General features: G+C 45.1%; 1 protein-coding gene across 1 annotated transcript; it reads left to right on the top strand.

The window, feature by feature from the left end:
- The first annotated feature begins 4964 nt into the window (after positions 1–4964).
- FAM170B (family with sequence similarity 170 member B) lies at positions 4965–7918 on the top strand. The gene is made up of 2 exons (XM_087824107.1): positions 4965–5076; positions 7203–7918. The coding sequence occupies exons 1-2, from the start codon at positions 4965–4967 to the stop codon at positions 7916–7918; spliced, it is 828 nt and encodes a 275-aa protein (XP_087680233.1).
- Positions 7919–19501: the final 11583 nt, after the last annotated feature.

Raw genomic sequence — 19501 nt, 5'->3', positions numbered from 1 at the left:
TAAAAATAAAAAGGCCTTTCAAAGTGAGAGCCATTGGATCTTATCTGAGATCAATAAGAATAGCTACTCAGGAATCATTAATTCAGGACGAAGCCCCAGTAATGTTCGGATTAGGAGACAAAGGCAATGGGTATTTATGAGAAAGGGAAGGGGAACAATTACATCCATAGAAGGAAGGCATTTCTATTGGTGCAGATAACATAACACAGTGATATTAATTCTAAACAATGTTTTGAATTTTACTCCAATAGTCATCAGTCCAGTAGTCACAATGTCTGCTTTCTTGTTATCTTTGCAAACAGTTCTTTTGAGACACAATATTGCCCTCAGTCCAGTTCAAAGGTTATTTTGCTCAGTTTTTAACATTCCAAAGTTTGAGGCATAAGACGTGCAAGGCGGTTCCTCTGGCGTGGCAGCTCCGGCTTCATGTTAAAGTGGCCTCGTTTATATTATTGCTTACATCTTTGTAAGCATTTTTAATTAAAACATAACCCTGAACCATATAAAAATATTCTTAGCTGTTTCACCTGAGGTGAGACCAAAGTTGATTTAAAAAACAGTGAATAAAATATTTCACGGTCATTTATTGATTCTGTTTTCTTTCTCTCCCAGACTGGAATATATAACACGATCTTTCTCTGGGCTACCTTTATCTTCCGTGATCTATTTATTTTTTGCTCTGGTACCCGCTTACTTTTTTTCCCCTTTATTGTTGAAAGTATTACAAATGTCTCCCTTTTCCCCCCATTGGTCCCCGCCCGTCTGCACCTCTCCCCCAGGCCTTCACCACACTATTGTCTGTGTCCATGGGTTATGCATATAAGCTCTTAGGTTAATCTCTCCCCACCCATTCACCAACCGGCACCTTCCCTCTGAGATTCGTCAGCTTGTTCCATGCTGGATCTATTTTATTCATCTGTTTATTTTGTTCATTAGATTCCACATATAAGTGAGATCATGTGATATTTGTCTTTCTCTGACTGGCTTATTTCACTCAGCATAATACTCTCCAGGTCCCTCCATGCTGCCTCAAAGGGTAGGGGATCTTTCGTTTTTACAGCTGAGTAGTATTCCATGGTGTAAATGTCTGAGAAGATGCTTGATATGATTCCTATCTTCTTGAACTTGTAGAGACTTGTTTTGTGTCCTAACATGTGGTCTATTTTTAAGAATGTCCCATGTGCACTTGAGGAGAATGCATATTCTGCAGTTTTGGAGCAGAATGTTCTGTAAATGTCAATTAAATCCATCTGATCTAGTGTGTCACTTAGAGTCACTGTTTCCTTGTTGATTTTTTGTCGAGATGATCTATCCAGTAAAGTGAGTGGAATGTTAAAGTCCCTACTGTGACTGTATTGCTGCCGATCTCTCCTTTATAGTCCTCCAGAAGTTTTTGTTTTTGTCTTTTTTCTCAGCCTGTGTGTCTTTTGTTCTGAGGTGGGTCTCTTGTAGACAGCATCTATTTGGGTCATGTTTTATCCATTCAGATACTCTGTGTCCTTTGATTGGAGCATTTAATCCACTTATATTTAAGGTTGTTATTATTGATAGGTACTTATCTATCGCCATTTTATTTCTTTATGCCTATGTTTCTCATTCAATTTCAACTGCCAATTACAGCAGTCCCTTTAACATTTCTTGCAATGCTGGTTGGGTGGTGATAAACTCCTTTAGCCTTTTTTTTTTGGTCTGGGGAGCTCTTTATCATCTGTTTTGAATGATAGCCTTGCTGAATAGAGTATTATTGGTTTCAGATCCTTGCTTTGCATTACCCTGAATACTTCATGCCATTCCCTTCTGGCCTGTAGAGTTTCTGATAAGAAATCAGCTGACAGCCTTATGGGAGCTCCTTTGTGGGCAACAGATTGCTTTTCTCTTGCTGCCTTTAAGATTCTCTCTTTATCTTGAATTTTTGGCATTTTAACTATGATGTGTCTGGGCATGGGCCTTTTTGGGTTCTTTTTGCTTGGGACTCTCTGTGCCTCCTGAACTTGTTTGGCTTTTTCCTTGACCAGGTTAGGGAAGTTTCTGCCATTATTTCTTCAAATAATTTCTCTAACCCTTGCTTACTTTCTACATCTTCTGGCACTCCTATGATGCAAATATTGTTACATTTCATGTTGTCCCACAGTTCCCTTAAACTGTCCGTCTGTGTTTTAATTGTTTTTTCTTTTTGTTTCTCTGATTGATTTTTTCTACCCTGTCTTCTAATTCACTGATCCAACTCTCAGCTTCCTCTAATCTGCTGTTCATTCCTTCCAATGCTTTTAAAAATTTATTTCTACTATGTCCTTCTTAATTTTCTTCATAGTTTCCATGTCTTTTCTCATGTTGTTGAGCATCCTTATGATCAGTCTTCTCTGAACTCTATATTTGATAGATTGCTTATCTCCATTTCATTTAGCTCTTCTTCTGGAGAATTCCTTTGTTCTTTCATTTGGGCTAGTTTTTTTGCCTCCCCATTTTGGCTGCCTGTTTGGGTTTGTTTCTATGTATTAATTAGATCTGCTAGGACTCCCAGTCTTTTGGATGGTCTCTGGTGCAGGCCAATGTCAGACACTGTTTGTGACTGGCCTTGAGTACCCTGTTTGAAGTTTTCCACACTCCACTGCTTGTGGTTCCTTCTCCTGGGGCTGGGTGTGTTTGGACAGGACTAAGATGTTCACCAAGGTCTGCTTTTCCAAGCCCTGGGTCCAGAAGCAAATCAGGCAAAGACTCAAAGCACCCAGAGGCTGTTATTCAGTCTCTTAATCAGCCTCAGGCTGTAGAAATTCCATAGGGTATGGGGAGAGATCTTCCAACAGGGTGGGGCAATTGCTTCTCCCCCAGGCAAAAGCTGCTTAGAAGGTCAATGTCTGCCTGAGAAAGATGTCCTCTGCATATGGGGGAATAGCTCAGCACAGGGACTCAGACGGGTCCCCTCTGAGCTTTATTTCCCTGAGCCAGCAATCTCGGACTCTCCTCATACTGCTCTAGTCCACTCTGCCCCACTGCCCTGGAGCCCAAGGTGAGTGGCTCTACATGAAACTTTGTGTATTGGCTCTTTAAGAGGGTGCCTGCATTTCCAGCTGTCTCTCCCTGGCAGGCAGAAACTCTGCTGCTCTTCATAGCTAGATGTTATGTGGGCATCTTTTTCAGTTCTGGTGCTCTGGGTTGGAAGCCCAGTCTGGGGTTTAGACCCCAGAGTCCTCAGTGGGAACCTCCCACAGCTGAGATAACCCTCTTGACCTTCAGCTGCTGCCTGTGGGAGCTTAGCTAGCCCTCCTGCATCTGCACTTCCTACCAGTCTCTATGTGGTCTCTGCTTTTTGTCCTTGGTTATGAGGGTGTTCTCCAGCTCGTCTGCAGTTGAAGTTAATTATTCAGGATGGTTTTTCTCCCTGCTTGTTTTTATAAAGCAGGTCTATGGGTTTATTTGGGAAGAAAGAATGCATTTACAGTAATTTCTCTTCCCACGAGGACACACTGGCTCTGTTGGGGCAAGTGTGGATTCCTTTTCCCTGTAAAGCTCTGCGAGATCATCCCCACACAGCAGCCCCACATTCCAGAGAGGAGTGTATTCCTAGGTGTGGGCTGTGGGGTGGCTTTGGAGTTACTTTTGGAGTAACTTCTAATCCATCACCTTTTTGAACGGTTGAAACACTAGGACATCCTGGAGCAGAGAGAGATGGCAGGTGCAAAGTTGTGCCAGAGTGACATGTCTGGAGTCAAGTATGTGCAGGCAGAGAAACAGGAGGGGACTCTCAGAGCCATGGAGTGAAAGCCAACTCACCTGGGGCTGCTGAGATCTGAGGTGCAGAGAGAAGGCAGTGCCAGCACCAGGCCAGCATTCCCTGTCTGGAGCTCCAACGTGTTCATCATGTATTTGTTCATTAATTTGACAATTTTTTCTGGAGTGCTTGTTAATGTGTCAAACATTATTCGAAATGTTAGGGATGTAAATGAAAATACGAGTGAAGTCTCATGAGGAGCTTACATTGATAGGCTGTTATGTAAACACCCACATCTGAGGGTGACCAACGCTATAGTAAGAAACAAAGCAGGATGGGTGCCAGAGGGAGGTGGTAGGTGGGGAGAGCTGTCTTGTGGGGGACCCAGGCAGGCCGCCCTGATGAAGTGCCACTTCAGTGGAGACAGGAGTGAGAGAGTCAATCCCAGGGTTGGGAAAGGATGCTCCTGGCCGAAGGACAAAGGAAGGGCAAGTGCAGAGCCCCAGCAGGGAGCATTCAAGGCGGGCTTGAGTCTTAGGAGCTGAGTGAGGGTGAGCGTCCAAGGAGGAGACCTGGGAGAGAGGCCTAGGGATCCAGGCCAGGAAGGGTCAAGAGGCCTAAACGAGGCTGGGGTGGGAACTTTGGAATAATGGGGAAGAGGCAAGGTTTTTGGATGCACTGTTACTCCAGTGCAAAGTAGGCCCTTGGTGATGTTGGTGACAGTGAATATGGAGTACATGTGGATCTGGTGTGAATTTGTGCACACACACATGTGAATGTATGAGTGGTTGAGTGAATATGTGTGTATGTTTGTGAGTCTGTGTGTAATTGTGTGTGTTTATGTATTCTGAGTGTGTGTCTGATATGAATGTGTGTGTTGGTGTGAATGCATGTGTGTTTATATGTGTATAATTATCTATGTGGGTATGTGTAGGTACTTGTGTCTTTACATGTTATGTGTTTGTGTGTTTGTGTTTGTGTGTGTTCTCATAATAAACAAGGCAGAAGAGGCCCCTAAAGGAAGTGAGAACCTGGTGAGAAACCTCTCCTGGCATCCTGGCTGGGTCTCTATCTCTGCCATGGGTCACAGAGCAGACCAGTGTCACTGATGAGGTCACAGAATAAAGCCAGGATGCTAGTGACCCCTGGAGCCCCAGTGGCCACCCAGGCTGGGGCCAGTGGAGGGCTTAATGTAGCCCAAGCTAACTCCCAACAGCCCGCTGGAACACTGACGCCCTGGGCCTGCTGTCCAGTCATGAAACGCTACCCCAGGGACCACAGCGGACAGCAGTCACCAACCGATGGGACCACCCTCAGCTTGGCCAGCTCAGGGTCCACGGAGCAGAGTGTGGAAGTGTGCTGGCCAGGTAGGTTGTAAAACAGCTGGAGATTGCAGCCAGGGAGGGAGGGCCTAGAAGGGGAAGGGTGGGCACCGTGTCACCCCTCAGAGCTGCTACCAAATTGTTGTATTGGCCATAAAAATGGATGGTGGGTATGACTGAGGGCAATGTTGTGAGTACATGAGCTGATTTCAGGATATACAAGGATGAAGATATAAAATGTCGATCCTTGTGGGGTTTTGGGAGGGTTCGTTTGTGTTTTTAATTTTAGAGGATGTTTATTAATGCTGGGGACAGTGAAACAAGGAAGGGCCTAGGGTAACAAGAGAGGGACTAGGTGGGGAAATGAGCCTAGACTGGGTTGCTTTGGCTCACTAAGAAGTCAGAGAAAAGAAGGCCTTGGGGACAGGTTTAAGGGGGTTGCCTGGGACTTGCTGCTGCCGCCCGTTGCTCCCCTGGTTGCAAGCCTCGTGAGGTCCCTCGTTATTTTTTAATGTGCATTAAAAAAACAGTTGACATGTCAATCCTGTGATTTCAGCAGGGATATAAAAATCCCTTTATAATGAATTGGTTAAAGCTCATCTAGAAAATCAATGTGAAGACCACCGTGAAATGGGCAGCATCTGAGGGTAACACACAGGCTCTTGGGCACAGTGCTAGGCACCAGCTCTGGCACTACCAGCCATTTTATATACCTCTCTCACATACACACAGACAACAGTGTGGTGATAGTCAGAGGAATGGTGGGGGGCAGGTGGAGGTGGTCAAAGGGGGGGAATGTGGACAGAAAGAGACTGCTTGGGGAGATGGGAGCACAGTGCAATGTGCAGATGGGGTTTTATTGAGTTGTACACTTGAAACCTGTGTAGTTTTGTGAAACATGTCACCCCAATAAATTCAATAAAACAAAATAAATAAATAAAAATGCTCTGTGCCTCCATTTCCTAATCTGTCAGCTAGGGGTCTAACAATGCAGTTTCTTAGGGTTTTGTGAGTATTAAAGGAGTTAAAAATATGGACCTGGAGAGGATTATGCTGAGTAAAATAAGCCAGTCAGAAAAAGACAAACATCACATGATCTCACTCATATGTGGAATCAATTAACACAATAAACTGTTGAAAAAGATAGGTCCAGAGGCATGGAGGCACGGAGCAGACTGACAGATCTCAGAGGGGAGAGGCGGGGGGAGAGAGATTAACTGAAGAGCATATATGCAGACGCAGGGACACGGGCCATAGTGCGGGGAAGGCCTGGGGTGGGGTGGGGCTGGGTGGAGGAGGGCAACGAGAGGAAATGGGGACATCTGTAATACTGTCAACAATAACAAAAAATTAAACATGGCCAACACTGCCATGGGGATGGGGACATGAGCATGTTCACAGAAAAGGCAAGACGCCCGCTGGGTAAGATGGAGCCACATCACAAATGCCAAAGGGGAAGCTGGGGCTCGGCGGCCTGGCAGCCGCCCCGCGCATGCCTGCTTTTTAAACTGGCTTTACCGAGCTGTAAGGTGCACACACAAGCCCCACCCCTTTTAAGTGTACAATTTGAAGACCGCTGGCATGCCCATTTGTGTAGCCACTGTCACAGTCATGACCCAGAACATATTCTTTACCCTAAAATCCCCTACGACCCTTCGCAGCCAGCTCCCCGGCCGCCCCGGTTCCTGCCCACCCTGCCCTGTCCTGTCCCCCTGGAGCCCTGCCCTTTCTGGAATGTGTGCCTGCGGCCTCTTTACCCTGCCCGCTCCCCTGGGCAGCGGGCAGCGGGCAGCGGGCAGCGGGCAGCGGTCTCCGCGCGTCAGCCGCCCATTCCTCTGGCCAGTGACTGGGCTGCACTGCAGCAGGCACCGCGCCCTCTCTTCTCCAGGGAGGCCTTTTGGGCTTGGTCACTTTCGGTGATCACCTTCATATATTATTTGACCTTCACCATCACACCCGCAACTTCTGCACGCACCCATCTGTAGATGATTTGATGTCTCTCACCTTCCCAGGAGGCCAGCATTGCTATTACACCATTTTATGGAAATGGGCACAGGGAGGTGATGGGACTTGCCCCGCGGCCCCTGGAGCCCGCACCCTGTGGGAACCCTGACGCTGGGCTTGGCACCGATCCCTCGGGGACTCTGATGAAAGTTTCCTTCGCCTCCCAGGTGCTGTGCAGAGCGAGGAGTCGTCCCTGCGGCCTGGGCCAGCCCTCGCCCCCCAGCAGGACGCCCGTTGCGCCCCCAGGCCCGGGGGGCCGCTGAGCGCGCGCAGCTCCTCCTCGTCGTCGCAGTCCGGCCCCGAGTCCCCGCCTCGCGCCCCCCGCCCGCGCGGGGCCCCGGGCTCCGCCCCGCGGGGCGCCAGCGCCTTCTACACGCGCGTGCGGACGGTGCGCAGCGTGGCCGTGGCCTGGGAGACCGAGGCCGGCTTCGAGCCCGTGGGCGGGAAGCCCCGCGTCCACGAGGCCGAGTTCATCGCGGGGCAGAGCGGCAAAGGCTCCGCCCCGGGGGTGGCTGCCGGCCGCGCCCCGCGCCCGGACCCGGAGGCCCCCGAGAGCGCGCGTGCGGGGCAGGGCGGCGCGGAGGGCCCGGGGTCCCCGGGGAGCCGCGCGCGGGAGCCGCCCGACACCCCCGACTGGCTGGTGACGGCCGAGCGCGGCCTGCGCTGCGTGGCCTGCTGCCGGGTCTTCCCCGCGCTGGCGGCGCTGCGGGAGCACGTGGAGCGCGGCGCCCAGGAGGGCTTCAGCTGCAGGGTCTTCTTTGAGAAAATGCGGCAGAGAAGGCGGGCGCGCGGCCCGGAGCAGGACGAGGGCGAGCAGAGCCCCGCGGACAGCAGCGACTGCCCGAGGCCCAGCAGCACGGTGCTCCCCGCGCAGCAGCGGTGAGCTGGGTGTCGGGGTGTGGGGTGCGCCCAGCCGGCCCGCACCTCCAGGCGGGGCCCCTGCCTGGCCAGCAGGGCCGGAGCCGCCAGGGCAGGGGGACAGGAGGGAGCCAGCCCAGCCCCGAGCCGAGCCGGGAGGGCCGCGAGCCCGGACAGCGGACACAGCGTTCAAGCAGAGTCCATCTCAAAGCCTGCGCCTGGAGGGGAGAGGGCTGCAGGGGTCCCCGACGCCTGTGAGAGCTGAAGGCCGCGGCCCTGGCGGGGTTTCTGTTTTTGCTGGTGGACCGAGCCGGTGACGACTCGCAGGAGAGCCGACTGCAAATGAGTCGGCGGCTGACTATTTTTTCATTAAGAACCCATCATATGCCTAGTTCTATGTCTTATTTCAGTGGGATCCAACTTGAGTGACTCAGAATTCAAGGCAGTGACTGATGGAGTGGCCCGGTTATGAGGCTGGACCTGCAGGAAATTGCGTTTCTGTCGGTTACACGCTGGCGCGGAGGCCCAGAGACGGCTCTTCCTTAGGCACGGTGGGGGCTGGCCCAGTCCTGCAGGCCCCTGATCGCAGGCATGTCAACTATGTGTTTTACATGTTGCTACAAAATTTGTCTTCACCCTCCTACTCACCACGAGCTAAGGGGGCTGCACCCAGATAGTTCAGCGGGGGGAAAGAATAATCTTTCCCCTTGTTGAAAGAAACGATTGACTGTAAGTAAATGTATGGGCTTATTTCTGAGATAATCACAAAGTTGGAGAAAATACTTGCACATATATTTGATAAGGGTCTAGTATCGAAAATATATGAAGAACTCAATAAAATCACAACTCAAAAAGGGGGAAAGAATTGAACAGAGATTTGTTCAAAGAACATCTACAAATGTCCAATAAGCATAGAAAGGTGCTCGACATCATTGGTCTTTAGGAAAATGCAAGTCAAAAGCACAAGGAGAACTTGTTTCACCACTAGCAGGGTGGCTAGAATAAGAAACATAATAACAAGGGTCGGTGAGGATGTGGAGAAATTGGAACCCTGATACATTGGCTGGAGGAAATGTAAAATGATAGTCACTTCAGAGAACATTCTGGCAGTTTCTCAAGAAAAGCATAGAGCTATCGTATGACCCAGCAATTCTCATAATTGAAAACATGGGTCCACACAAGAACTTGTACATGAGTATTTTTAGCAGCATTATTCATGATACAAAAAAGTAAAAACAACTGACATGTTCCTCAAATAATGAATGGATACAAAGCGGTCTGTCCCTCCCATGGGATAGCACTCAGCTATGAAAAGAAATGAAGGACTGGCGCGTGCAACGTGGCTGAACCTTGAACACGTTAAGGTAAGTGAAAGGCCAGGCACAAAAAGCTACATTATGTATGATTTTATTTATATGCAATATTCAAATAGGCAAATTCGTAGAGACAGAAAGCAGATTGGTGGTTGCCAGGGACTCGGGGAAGGAAAGGAATGAGCAGTGACTGCTAACGGATCTGGGTTTCTTCCTGGGGTGACGAAAACACCCTGGAATTGGATGACAGTGATGGTTACATAACTGAGTAAACGAAACCACTGAGCCGTATGCTTGAAAAAGCTGAATTTCATGGTACCCAAATATGTCTCAATTTAAAAAGACATGCACTAAAACAATAATCATTCCTATTATACATTTTTAGACACCAAGAATAGACATTTTCTTCAGATGATATGGAGCATTTACCTCAAACCATAGAGCAAAAAAATCTCTAGGTGTTTCCATTGAAATCAGGTAAATTATGTCATTGATTATAATTTTTATTTTTCCTTGTTCTGGAAGTTACAGCCAATTCAATAAAACAGGAAGACGAAATTTTATGTATAGTGACATAAAACTGATTTTTCAGAAACAGACACTATACTTACCTTGAAAGTTCAAATGAATTATCTAAAAATTATTGGGGACAAAAAAGACAAAGGATTAAGATGTAAATGAACATCAAAAGCTTTCTTGTATGTTAGGTGTGACTAATTAGGAAATAACATGGAAAATACCCCATTCACTAGATAAACGTATTCATAGAAATACTGCAAACGCAACAAACGTCAAAATTATTAGCTCTAGTTGATAACTTGGTAAATTTTGATTTTTCTGTGATTTGCAGTATTTTTAGAGTTTTCTATATTGAGCAAGTATGGCTTTTATAATAAAAAGGCAGTAAAACATTGATCAAACATGGCTTCCGGTTAGAAATGACTGCAGGGGCCTTCCCCGTCCACATTTGTGGTCTACAAACCACACTTTGAGAACCCGGCTCAATGTCTTTAGCCTTGGTCCTTCGGAATTAAATTAGCTTTGATTTTAAGTGCACTTTATAATGGATGGGACGAAGCCAGCTCAAGAAAGTTAAGTTGCAAAGCTCTTTTTGTGGTATGTCTTTACTACTTAGAAAGGTGGAAGGCTGCGAGCAAGAGGGGGTCTTGAGAGAGAAGGTGGGGGACAGGCAGCCGAGGGAAAGGGTGGGGACAGTGAGGCTGAGAAGGGAACAGCCCTGCAGGGGGCAGGCGGTGCTGCCCGAGGGTGAAGCCAAGACCAGAGGCTGGAGTAGGAGAGAAATGGCAGCCGCTGAGGATAACGCATTGCCCGGGAATGTGACATCACAGGGGTGCAGGGAGCTGGTGGGGAAGGCGAGGGTCCCATCGAAGGCGGCGGGCCCCTGGCTGACCTTGCGTGGGAGCCAGCAGTCTCTGAGGCGCTCGGTAGGAATGCCGCTTAGGGCGGAACTGGGCCATCCCCCCATCAGACATGGAAATCCTAACTGGAGACGGCCTGTAACGAGGAAAATTAAGCAAAATCAGGTCATTAGGCTGGTCCCTAATCCGATATCTGGCATTTTTATAAAAAAGGAGATTAAGACACAGACTGCACAGAGGAAAGACCATGTGAGGACACAGGAGGAAGACAAGGAGAGGGGTCAGAAGGACCAGCCCTGCTGACACCTTGGCCTGGAACTCCCGGCTTCCAGCCTGTGAGACAATAATCGTCTGTTGTCTAAGCGCCCCGTCTGCAGGACCTCGTTACAGGGGCCCGGACACATGGCGACAGCTGCCCGGGGAGCAGCCAGAGGCAGGGCGCTGTGGCCGGGCTGGCCGAGGCCCAGTCTCGGTGGGGAGCCCCCTGGCCTGGGGCCTTAAGAGAGCAGCACACAGCCAGAGCTCCTGCGGCATTCGCTGGTTCAAACGCCAGGAAGACACAAGTACCTTCGGGAGCAAGCGGCTGACTTTTGGCCAACACCGCGTGGCCGGATGGCCCGGCCCGATGGCCCAGCCCGCAGAGTGCCTTGGGCAGCCCGAGAGCAATCTGCTGTGAGTTCGTGGCGGCATCGGTAGCATGGGGACTGGTTAAGAGAGCACGGCTTGTTCTCAGAGACTCTCTTCTAAGCCTCTACTGCTCGCCCTCCCAGTGAGACTGACATGGAGGCCCCGCTGAGACATGGGCTGAACACAGGAACGAGGAGGGCCTGGGCGTGCTGAGTTGTAAGGAAAATGAAACAGACAGTGAAAATGCACACGTGTGCATGCATATGTGTATATGCGCATGCATGTGCGCGCATGTGCGTGCATGTGTGTGCATGTGTGGCACATGCTGCTCTGCACTGGATCCTGCTGTACCTGACTTGGGCAGGGCACAAGGACGGAGAGAGAAGGTCCACGGAAGATGCTTGAACCCCGAGGGCTTGCTCATGCTCTGCTGCTGGGCTTCCCTCGGCCCCTCCCAGTGCACACCCAGGAACTGCCCAGCTGAGGGACCATCAGTCTTAGGAGAAGAGAGTGAGAATTCCCCATCGCAGTGTTTTGCAAACCTGAGTATTATCCTTTCAAAGGCCAAAAACATTCTTCCAGGGCCTGTGGTGACTTAAGTATTGCTGTTGAAGCAAAGACTTGACACAAATACAAACATTCAAGCTTATAGTTGCTTTATAATTATAAAAACAAATTTATAAACTAAATACAATTACAACAGCAATAAAACTCAAACTAACAACATTGATTTTATGTGACTACTGAGCTTAGTGTTTGCAAAACCGAATTGTCACCTACGGGAACCTGGGACTGAGTGTGAGGCAGATCGTTGTGGGGGTGATGGGTTCGCACTGCCATAGCTGAGGTGACATAAGCTCCCAGCATGGGCAGTGTGGTTGCATAGAGCCGCACCACCTGCGGTCACCCTGATTGCCAACCTAGATTCAAACACCCAGGAGGGCACGGAAGTCAGGTGCCTCCAGGGCTTTATATGGTGCTTATCCAGACAATCCAAGTGCTTTAATTTTTTTTCTAGATCCTCCTAGTCCTAAGAATTCCTTTAGGGAGTGTGAAGAGCTCTGAGGTTGCTCGTGGGGCCCCTGTTTGAGAAACATAAACTAGGAGCACTCAGTGTGGAACATCTTTGTTTATTCCACAGACATTCACCCAGCACTCCCCCCCACACAGGGCCTGAGCTTCAGCAGAAGGGGCACAGAGATGACTGAGAGCCAGTGTCTGGCCCTGGGGATCAGACACTCCACGAGGGGCATTTACTTAAGTGTCAACAATGCTGGATATAGAGGTTTGTATAGGAAACTGGAGGGAAGGGCTCAGAAGAGGGGACCTAACTCAGCCCTTTGGGACTTGGGAAGCTTCCTGGAAGAAGTGATGCCTCTAGAGCTGAGTCTTGAAAGGACAGAAACCTACTGGTCCCCTGGAGGGACCGTTGGCCAGGACATGCCCTGCTCTGCATCTTTAGAATGAAGCCTCTGCTTAGGAATAGGGGAACAAGGTTTATTTGCCCTCTAAAGAGTTCATTCTATGTCACCACAGTCTTTTCCTCGAGCAGTTAATGCTTCGGCAATTTCATTATTAGCCACTCACTGACTAAAAATGTGTTCTCTATTTTAATAATAATATCCTCGGAAAGTTCATATAATAAGACAATATCAAGCTTTTCCATCTTAGCATAAATTAGTTCATCTGTTAGCTACAGGTTCAGAGGAAGTTCCCAAGGAATTGGAAATGGAAAAGGGAAGGACTATGAAAGAGAAGTTGGGCCAGATCTTGAAGCTTACCTGGCAGGGGTAAGTTCCAAGAAGAGGGAAACATACTTGAGGATGAGTCATCAGCCAGCCAGGTGTGGAGGGGGTACATGTGAGTGTGCAGGCAGGGGAGCGAAAGAGTAGGTAGAACGGGATGTTTTCTCACTCACTGGGCACCCTCAGCTTTCCCTGCCCTGGAAAGAGGTTACTCTGGATGCTACACAAAGGACTGGCTCCCTGCATCCTGCCCTTAACCAGCCAGGAAGTCTGGAGGAGCAGCCTGGCCTACCTGTGATGAAGGCCTGAGCTGAGGCCTAGAAGCTGCCTGGGCGCCTGCACCCATCAGCCTGGCTTCCCCTTTGGCCAGCGCTGGCTGTATTTGGGCCAGTGTTTGGGAGGAGCCTGAGCAGACCTGAACTTGGTTTTCCTGGTCTGCTCTTGGTCCAGGGTAGCTGAGAACAGCAATCAGCTGGCCCAGGCTGGATCCATTTCTGAATATTTATTTTGTACCCTGATTCCTTTTACTGTGCAGAAATTTTTTAGTTTGATGTAGTCCCATTTGTTATTTTTTCCTTTGTTTTCCTTGCCGTAGGAGATATATCAGCAAACATAGTGCTCCAAGAGATGTCTGAGATTTTGCTGCCTATGGTTTCTTCCAGGATTTTTATGGTTTCACAACTTACAGCAAAATCTTTTATCCGTTTTGAGTTTATTCTTATGCATGGTGTAAGTTGGCGATTTACTTGCTTTTTTTTTTTTTTTTTTTTTGCATGTGCCTGTCCAATTATCCCACCACCTTTTATTGAAGAGACTGTCTTTACTCCATTGTGTACTCTTGCCTCCTTTGTCAAATATCAATTCAGGGTAATGGTGTGGGTCGAGTTCTGGGGTCTCTGTTCTGTTCCATTGATCTATATGCCTGTTCTTGTGCCAGTACCAGGATGTTTTGATTATAATGGCTTTGTAGTATAGTTTCTTATCCAGCATTGTGATCCCTCCAATTTTGTTCTTCTTTCTCAATATAGCAACCACTATTTGAGGTCTTTTTTGGTTCCATATAAATTTTTGGAGTATTTGTTCTAGATCTGTGAAATATGTCATTGGTATTTTAATAGGGATTGCATTGAATTTATAGATTGCTTTGGGTAGTATGGACATTTTAATGATGTTAATTTTTTCGATCCATGATCATGGTATATGCTTCCACTTGTTTGTATCTTCCACTATTTCTTTTTTCAATGTTCTATCGTTTTCTGAGTACAGGTCTTTTACCTCCTTGGTTAATTTATTCCTAGGTATCTTATTTTTTGTTGTGGCAATAATAAATGAGATTAAAAATTTTTTTTTTAGTTTAAATTTCTGAGAGTTCATTATTGGTATATAAAAAATGCCATCAATTTCTGGGTGTTAATTTTGTATCCTGCTACCAATTTTATTTATTAAATCTAGCAGTTTTTTTGGTGGTGTCTTTAGGGTTTTCTATGTACAATATCATGTCATCTGCAAATAATGACAGTTTTACTTCCTACTTTCCAATTTAAATGCTTTTTATTTCTTCTTGCCTGATGGCTGTGGCGAGGACTTCCAGTACTATGTTGAATAAGAGTGGTGAACGTGGACATCTCTGTCTTGTTCCTGATCTTAAGGGAAATGCTTTTAGTTTTTGCCCATTGAGTGTGATGTTAGCTGTAGGTTTGTCATATATGGCCTTTATTATGTTGAGTTATGATCCCTCTGTTTTCACTTCGCTGAGAATTTTTATAACAATTGGTGTTAGATTTTGTTGAATGCTTTTTCTGCATTTATTGATATGATCATACTATTTTTATCTTTCCTTTGTGTAGTGTATCACATTTATTGACCTGTGAATATTGAACTATCACCCTTGCATCCCTGGAACAAATTCCACTTGGTCCTGGTGTATGATCTTTTTTCTTTTTTTTAATCCTCACCTGAGGATATTTTTTCCATTGCTTTTCAGAGAGAGTGGAAGGGAGAGGGAGGGAGAGAGAGAGAAACATTGATGTGAAAGAGACACATCGATTAATTGCCTCCCGCACACACCCTGACTGAGGCCAGTCTGCAACCGAGGTATGTGCCCTTGACCAGAATCAAACCTGGGATCCTTCAGTCTGTGGTCTGACATTCTAACCACTGAGCCAAATTGGCTGGAGCTGATCTTTATAATGTATTGCTGGATTCTATTTGCTAATATTTTTGTTGAGTATTTTAGCATCTATGTTCATCAGGGAGATTGGCCTGAAATTTTCTTTCTTTGTTGTGTCTTTATCTGGTTTTGTAATTAGGATATGCTGGCCTCATAAAAAGAACTTGGAAGTCTTCCCTCCTCTTGAATTTTTTGGAATAGTTTGAGGAAGATTGGTATTAATTTTCTGAATGTTTGGTAAAACTCATCTGTGAAGCCATCAGGTCCAGGGCTTTTGTTCGCTGGCAGTTTTTTTTTTTATTTTTTATTATTGCTTCAGTTTCATTAGTTGTTATCAGCCTATCACATTTTCTGATTCTTCCTGGTTGAGTTTTGGCAGATTGTATGCTTCTGGGAATTTGTCTATTTTCCCCAGTTTTCCAGGCATACAGATGTTTAAAGTATTTTCTTACAGTCCTTTGTATTTCTGTAATGTCAGTTGTTACTTTGCTTCCTTCATTTTTTATTTTATTTATTTCTCTCTTTGTTTCATGATAAGTCTGGCTAAAGGTTCATTAATCTTGTTTATCTTTTCAAAGAACCAGCTCTTGGTTTCATTTATCTTTTATATTGTATTTTAAAAGTCTCTATGTCATTTATTTCTGCTCTGATTGTTATTATTTCCTTCCTTCTACTTACTCTGGGATTTTCTTGTTGTTCTCTTTCTAGCTCTTTTAGTAGTAGGATTAGGTTGTTTATTTGAGCTTTTTCTTGTTTCTTGAGATAGGCCTGTAGTGCTATGAACCTCCCTCTCAGGAGTGCTTTCACTGTGTCCCATAGATTTTGGGTTATTGTGTGTTCATTTTCATTTGTTTCCGGGAAGTTTTTGATGCCTGCCTTGATCTCATTGGTAATCCATTCATTGTTTAATGACAAATCATTTAGCCTCCATATGTTTGAATGTTTTTGAGGTGTTTTTTTTTAATTGTAGTTTATTTCTTGTTTCATGCCATTGTGATCTGAGAAAATGCTTGATATGATTTCAGTCTTCTTGAATTTGTTAAGATTTATTTTGTGTCCTAACGTGGAGATTTTCTGTTTCTCTTGGTACACTCTTAGAATGTTTCTAGGAATTTATCCATTTCTTCCAGGTTATCCAATTTGTTGTTTGTAATATTTTCTTATTATTTTTTGTGTTTCTGTGTTGTCAGTTGTTACTTCCCCTCTTTTATTTCTGATTTTATTTATTTGGGTCCTTTCTATTTTTCCCTTGATGTATCCAATTAAAGGTTTATCAATGTTGTTTATTTTTTTTAAATCAGGTCTTGGTTTCATTGAACTTTTTTTTTTTTTTTAGATGCTATTTCATTTATTTCCACTCTGATCTTTATTATATCCTTCTTTCTACTCACTTTGGGCTTTGTTTATTGTGATTGTTGTTGTTGTTGTTTTTAGTTCCTTTAGGTGTAAGATTGCTTATTTGAAATATTTTAAAATATAATTTTATTGATTTCAGAAAGAAGAAGGGAGAGACATAGAAACATCAGTGATGAGAGTCATTGATCAGCTGCCTCCTGCACACCCCGTGGTGGGGATCGAGCCCTTAACCTGGGCTTGTGCCCTGACGAGGGGAATTGAACCTCAGTCCCCTGGCTCAACTGCTGAGCCACACAGACTAGGCAAGATTTTTGTTTGTTTCTTGAGGTAGGGCTGTATTGTTATGAATTTTCCTCTTAGGACTACTTTCGCTGTGTCCCATACATTTTGGGTTGTTTTTTCATTTTCATTTGTCTCAAGGTATCTTTTTATTTCCTCTATCTCATTGTTAACCCATTTATTGCTTAGTAATATTAAAAGGCATAGGGTAGCTGAATGGATTAAAAACATAAGGTAGCCTCTATGTGTTGCTTGTGTATTTTTCAGTTTTTTTTTTTTTTTTTAATATATCTTTATTGATTTCAGAGAGAAGAAAGGAGGGGGAGAGAGACAGATAGAAACATGAATGATGAGTCATTGATGGAGCTCACAACCCGGGCATGTGCCCTGACTGGGAATCGAACCCTGATTGCCTGGGTCCTAGGTCGACGTTCAACAGCTGAGCCACGCCCAGCCGGGCTCAGTTATTTTTTAATAATTTAGTCCTAGTTTCGTACCTTTGTAGCTGGAGAAGATGCTTGATATTATTTCAATCTTTTTAAATTTATTGAGATTTGTTTTGTGGCTTAATAGGTGGTCTAGCTTAGAAAATGTTCTATGTGCACTTGTAAAGAAAGTATATTCTGCTGCTTTGGGGTGAAATGCTCTAAAAACAACAATTAAATCCATCTGGTCTAATAAAAGGCCACCATTTCCTTGTTGATTTTTTGTCTGGAAGATCTACTCAATTATATCAATGGGGTGTTAAATTCCCCTACTACAACTGTATTAATGTCAATCTCTTCCTTTATGTCCATCAAGATTTGCTTTATACATTTATGTGCTCCTATGTTGTGTGCATAAATGTTCACAAGGATAATATTTTCTCTTTGAATTGATCCCTTTATCATCATGTAATGTCCTTCTTTGACTCTTATTATAGCCTTTGTTTTGAAGTCTATTTTGTCTTAAGTTTTTTTTGTTTGTATCTTTTTGCATGCCATATCTTTTCCCATCTCTTTACTTTCAGTCTTTGTGTGTCTTTCAATCTGAATTGGGTCTCTTGTAGACATAATATACATGGGTCTTGTTTTTTGTGTTTTTTTTTTGTGTTTTTTTTTTTTTTTATTCATTCAGTTACCCTATGTTTCTAGTTGGATCATTTAATTCATTTGCATTTAAAGTGATTTATTGATAGGTACATATTCATTGCCATTTTATTATTCATATCTATGGGTTTTCCCTCCCTTCTTCTTCTTAAAGAAGTGCCTTTATCCTTTCTTGTAATGCTGGCTTAGTGGTGGTGAGCTCCTTTAGTTTGTTCTTGTCTGAAAAGCTCTATCTCTCCTTTTGTTTAAAATAATAGCCTTGCTGGAGAGAATAGTCTTTGTTGTAGGCCCTTGCTTTTCATCACTTTGAATATTTTGTGCCAATCCCTTTTGGCCTGAAAAGTTTCTGTTGAGAAAACCACTGAAAGTCTCATGGGAGCTCCCTTGTAGGCAACTAACTGTCTTTCTATTGCTGCTTTTAATGTTCTCTCTTTGTCTTTTGTTTTTGCTATTTTAATTATGATGTGCCTTGATGTAGATATCTTTGGGTTCATCTCCTTTGGGACTCTCTGGACTTACTGGATTTCTGTGTCTTTTTCCTTTATCCATTTAAAGAAGATTTCAGTAATTATTTCTTCAAATATGCTCTCAATTCCTTGCTCTTTCTCTTTTCCTTCTTGTACCCCTACAATGTGAATATTGTTACACTTGATGTTGCCCCAGATGTTCCTTAAACTTTCCTCATTAATTTTTTTCTTTTTGCTGCTCTGTTTTGGTGTTTTCTGCTACTTTTAGTCTTCCAAATCACTAACTTGATCCTCTGCATCATCTAATCTGCTGTTGATTCTTTCTTGTGTATTCTTCATTTTAGTTATTGTATTCTTCATTTAGAACTGGTTTGTTTTTAAGGTTTCTATGTCCTTTTTATGCTTAATCTCTCTTTGCTGGAGTTCTCATTGAGTTTCTCTATTCATCCTCTAAGTTCTTAGAGCATCCTTATAACCATTTTTTTTTTTTTAACTTTGCATCTGTAGATTTATTGTCTGTATTTTATTTAGTTCTCATTCTGGAGATTTCTCCCTTTCTTTCATTTTGGGCATGGCTCTTTGTCTCCTTATTTTGGCTGCCTCTTTGTGTTTGTTTCTGTGTATTACATATAAATGCTATGTCTGCAGTCTTGGTATGGTGGCCTCGTGTAGTACGTGTCCTGTGGGGCCTAGTGGTACAGTCTCCCTGATCACCTGAGCCTGAACACAAAGGTGCTTTAGAAGTGTACCTCATGTGGGTTATATGTGCCCTCTTGTAGTTAAGCTTTGATTGTTGTTGGCATGTCCATGGGTGGTTTGACCCTCTGGCTGGCTGGTTGTGAGGATTGGCCACAACTACAGTGTACTAGCTTCTGTGCAGGGGCTAAGCCCATGTTGCAGAATTTGCCCCAGCAGGGTCTGATGCTTGCTGAAACCTTGTTTTGTGTGCGCTGCTTGTAGAGCTAATCAGGTGGTGTTCTCTTATTGTCTGAATCCAGCCCCTGAATATGTTGTTTCTGAGGCCTCTTGGGAGGGACTCAAGTGCAAGTCAATGTCAGCCACTGCCTGTGACCAGCCATGGGCTACCTCTTAGGAACTATAAAGCTATTCATTGTTGGTCACTGTCTCTGCTGGACCTGGGTGCACATTGGAGGGGCCAAGCTGTGAACTTATTCTGGCTGCAT

The sequence above is a fragment of the Miniopterus natalensis genome, chromosome 14 (assembly GCF_054644295.1).
Source record: "Miniopterus natalensis isolate mMinNat1 chromosome 14, mMinNat1.hap1, whole genome shotgun sequence".
NCBI lineage: Eukaryota > Metazoa > Chordata > Mammalia > Chiroptera > Miniopteridae > Miniopterus > Miniopterus natalensis.
This window is presented reverse-complemented; position numbering and strand designations above follow the sequence as displayed.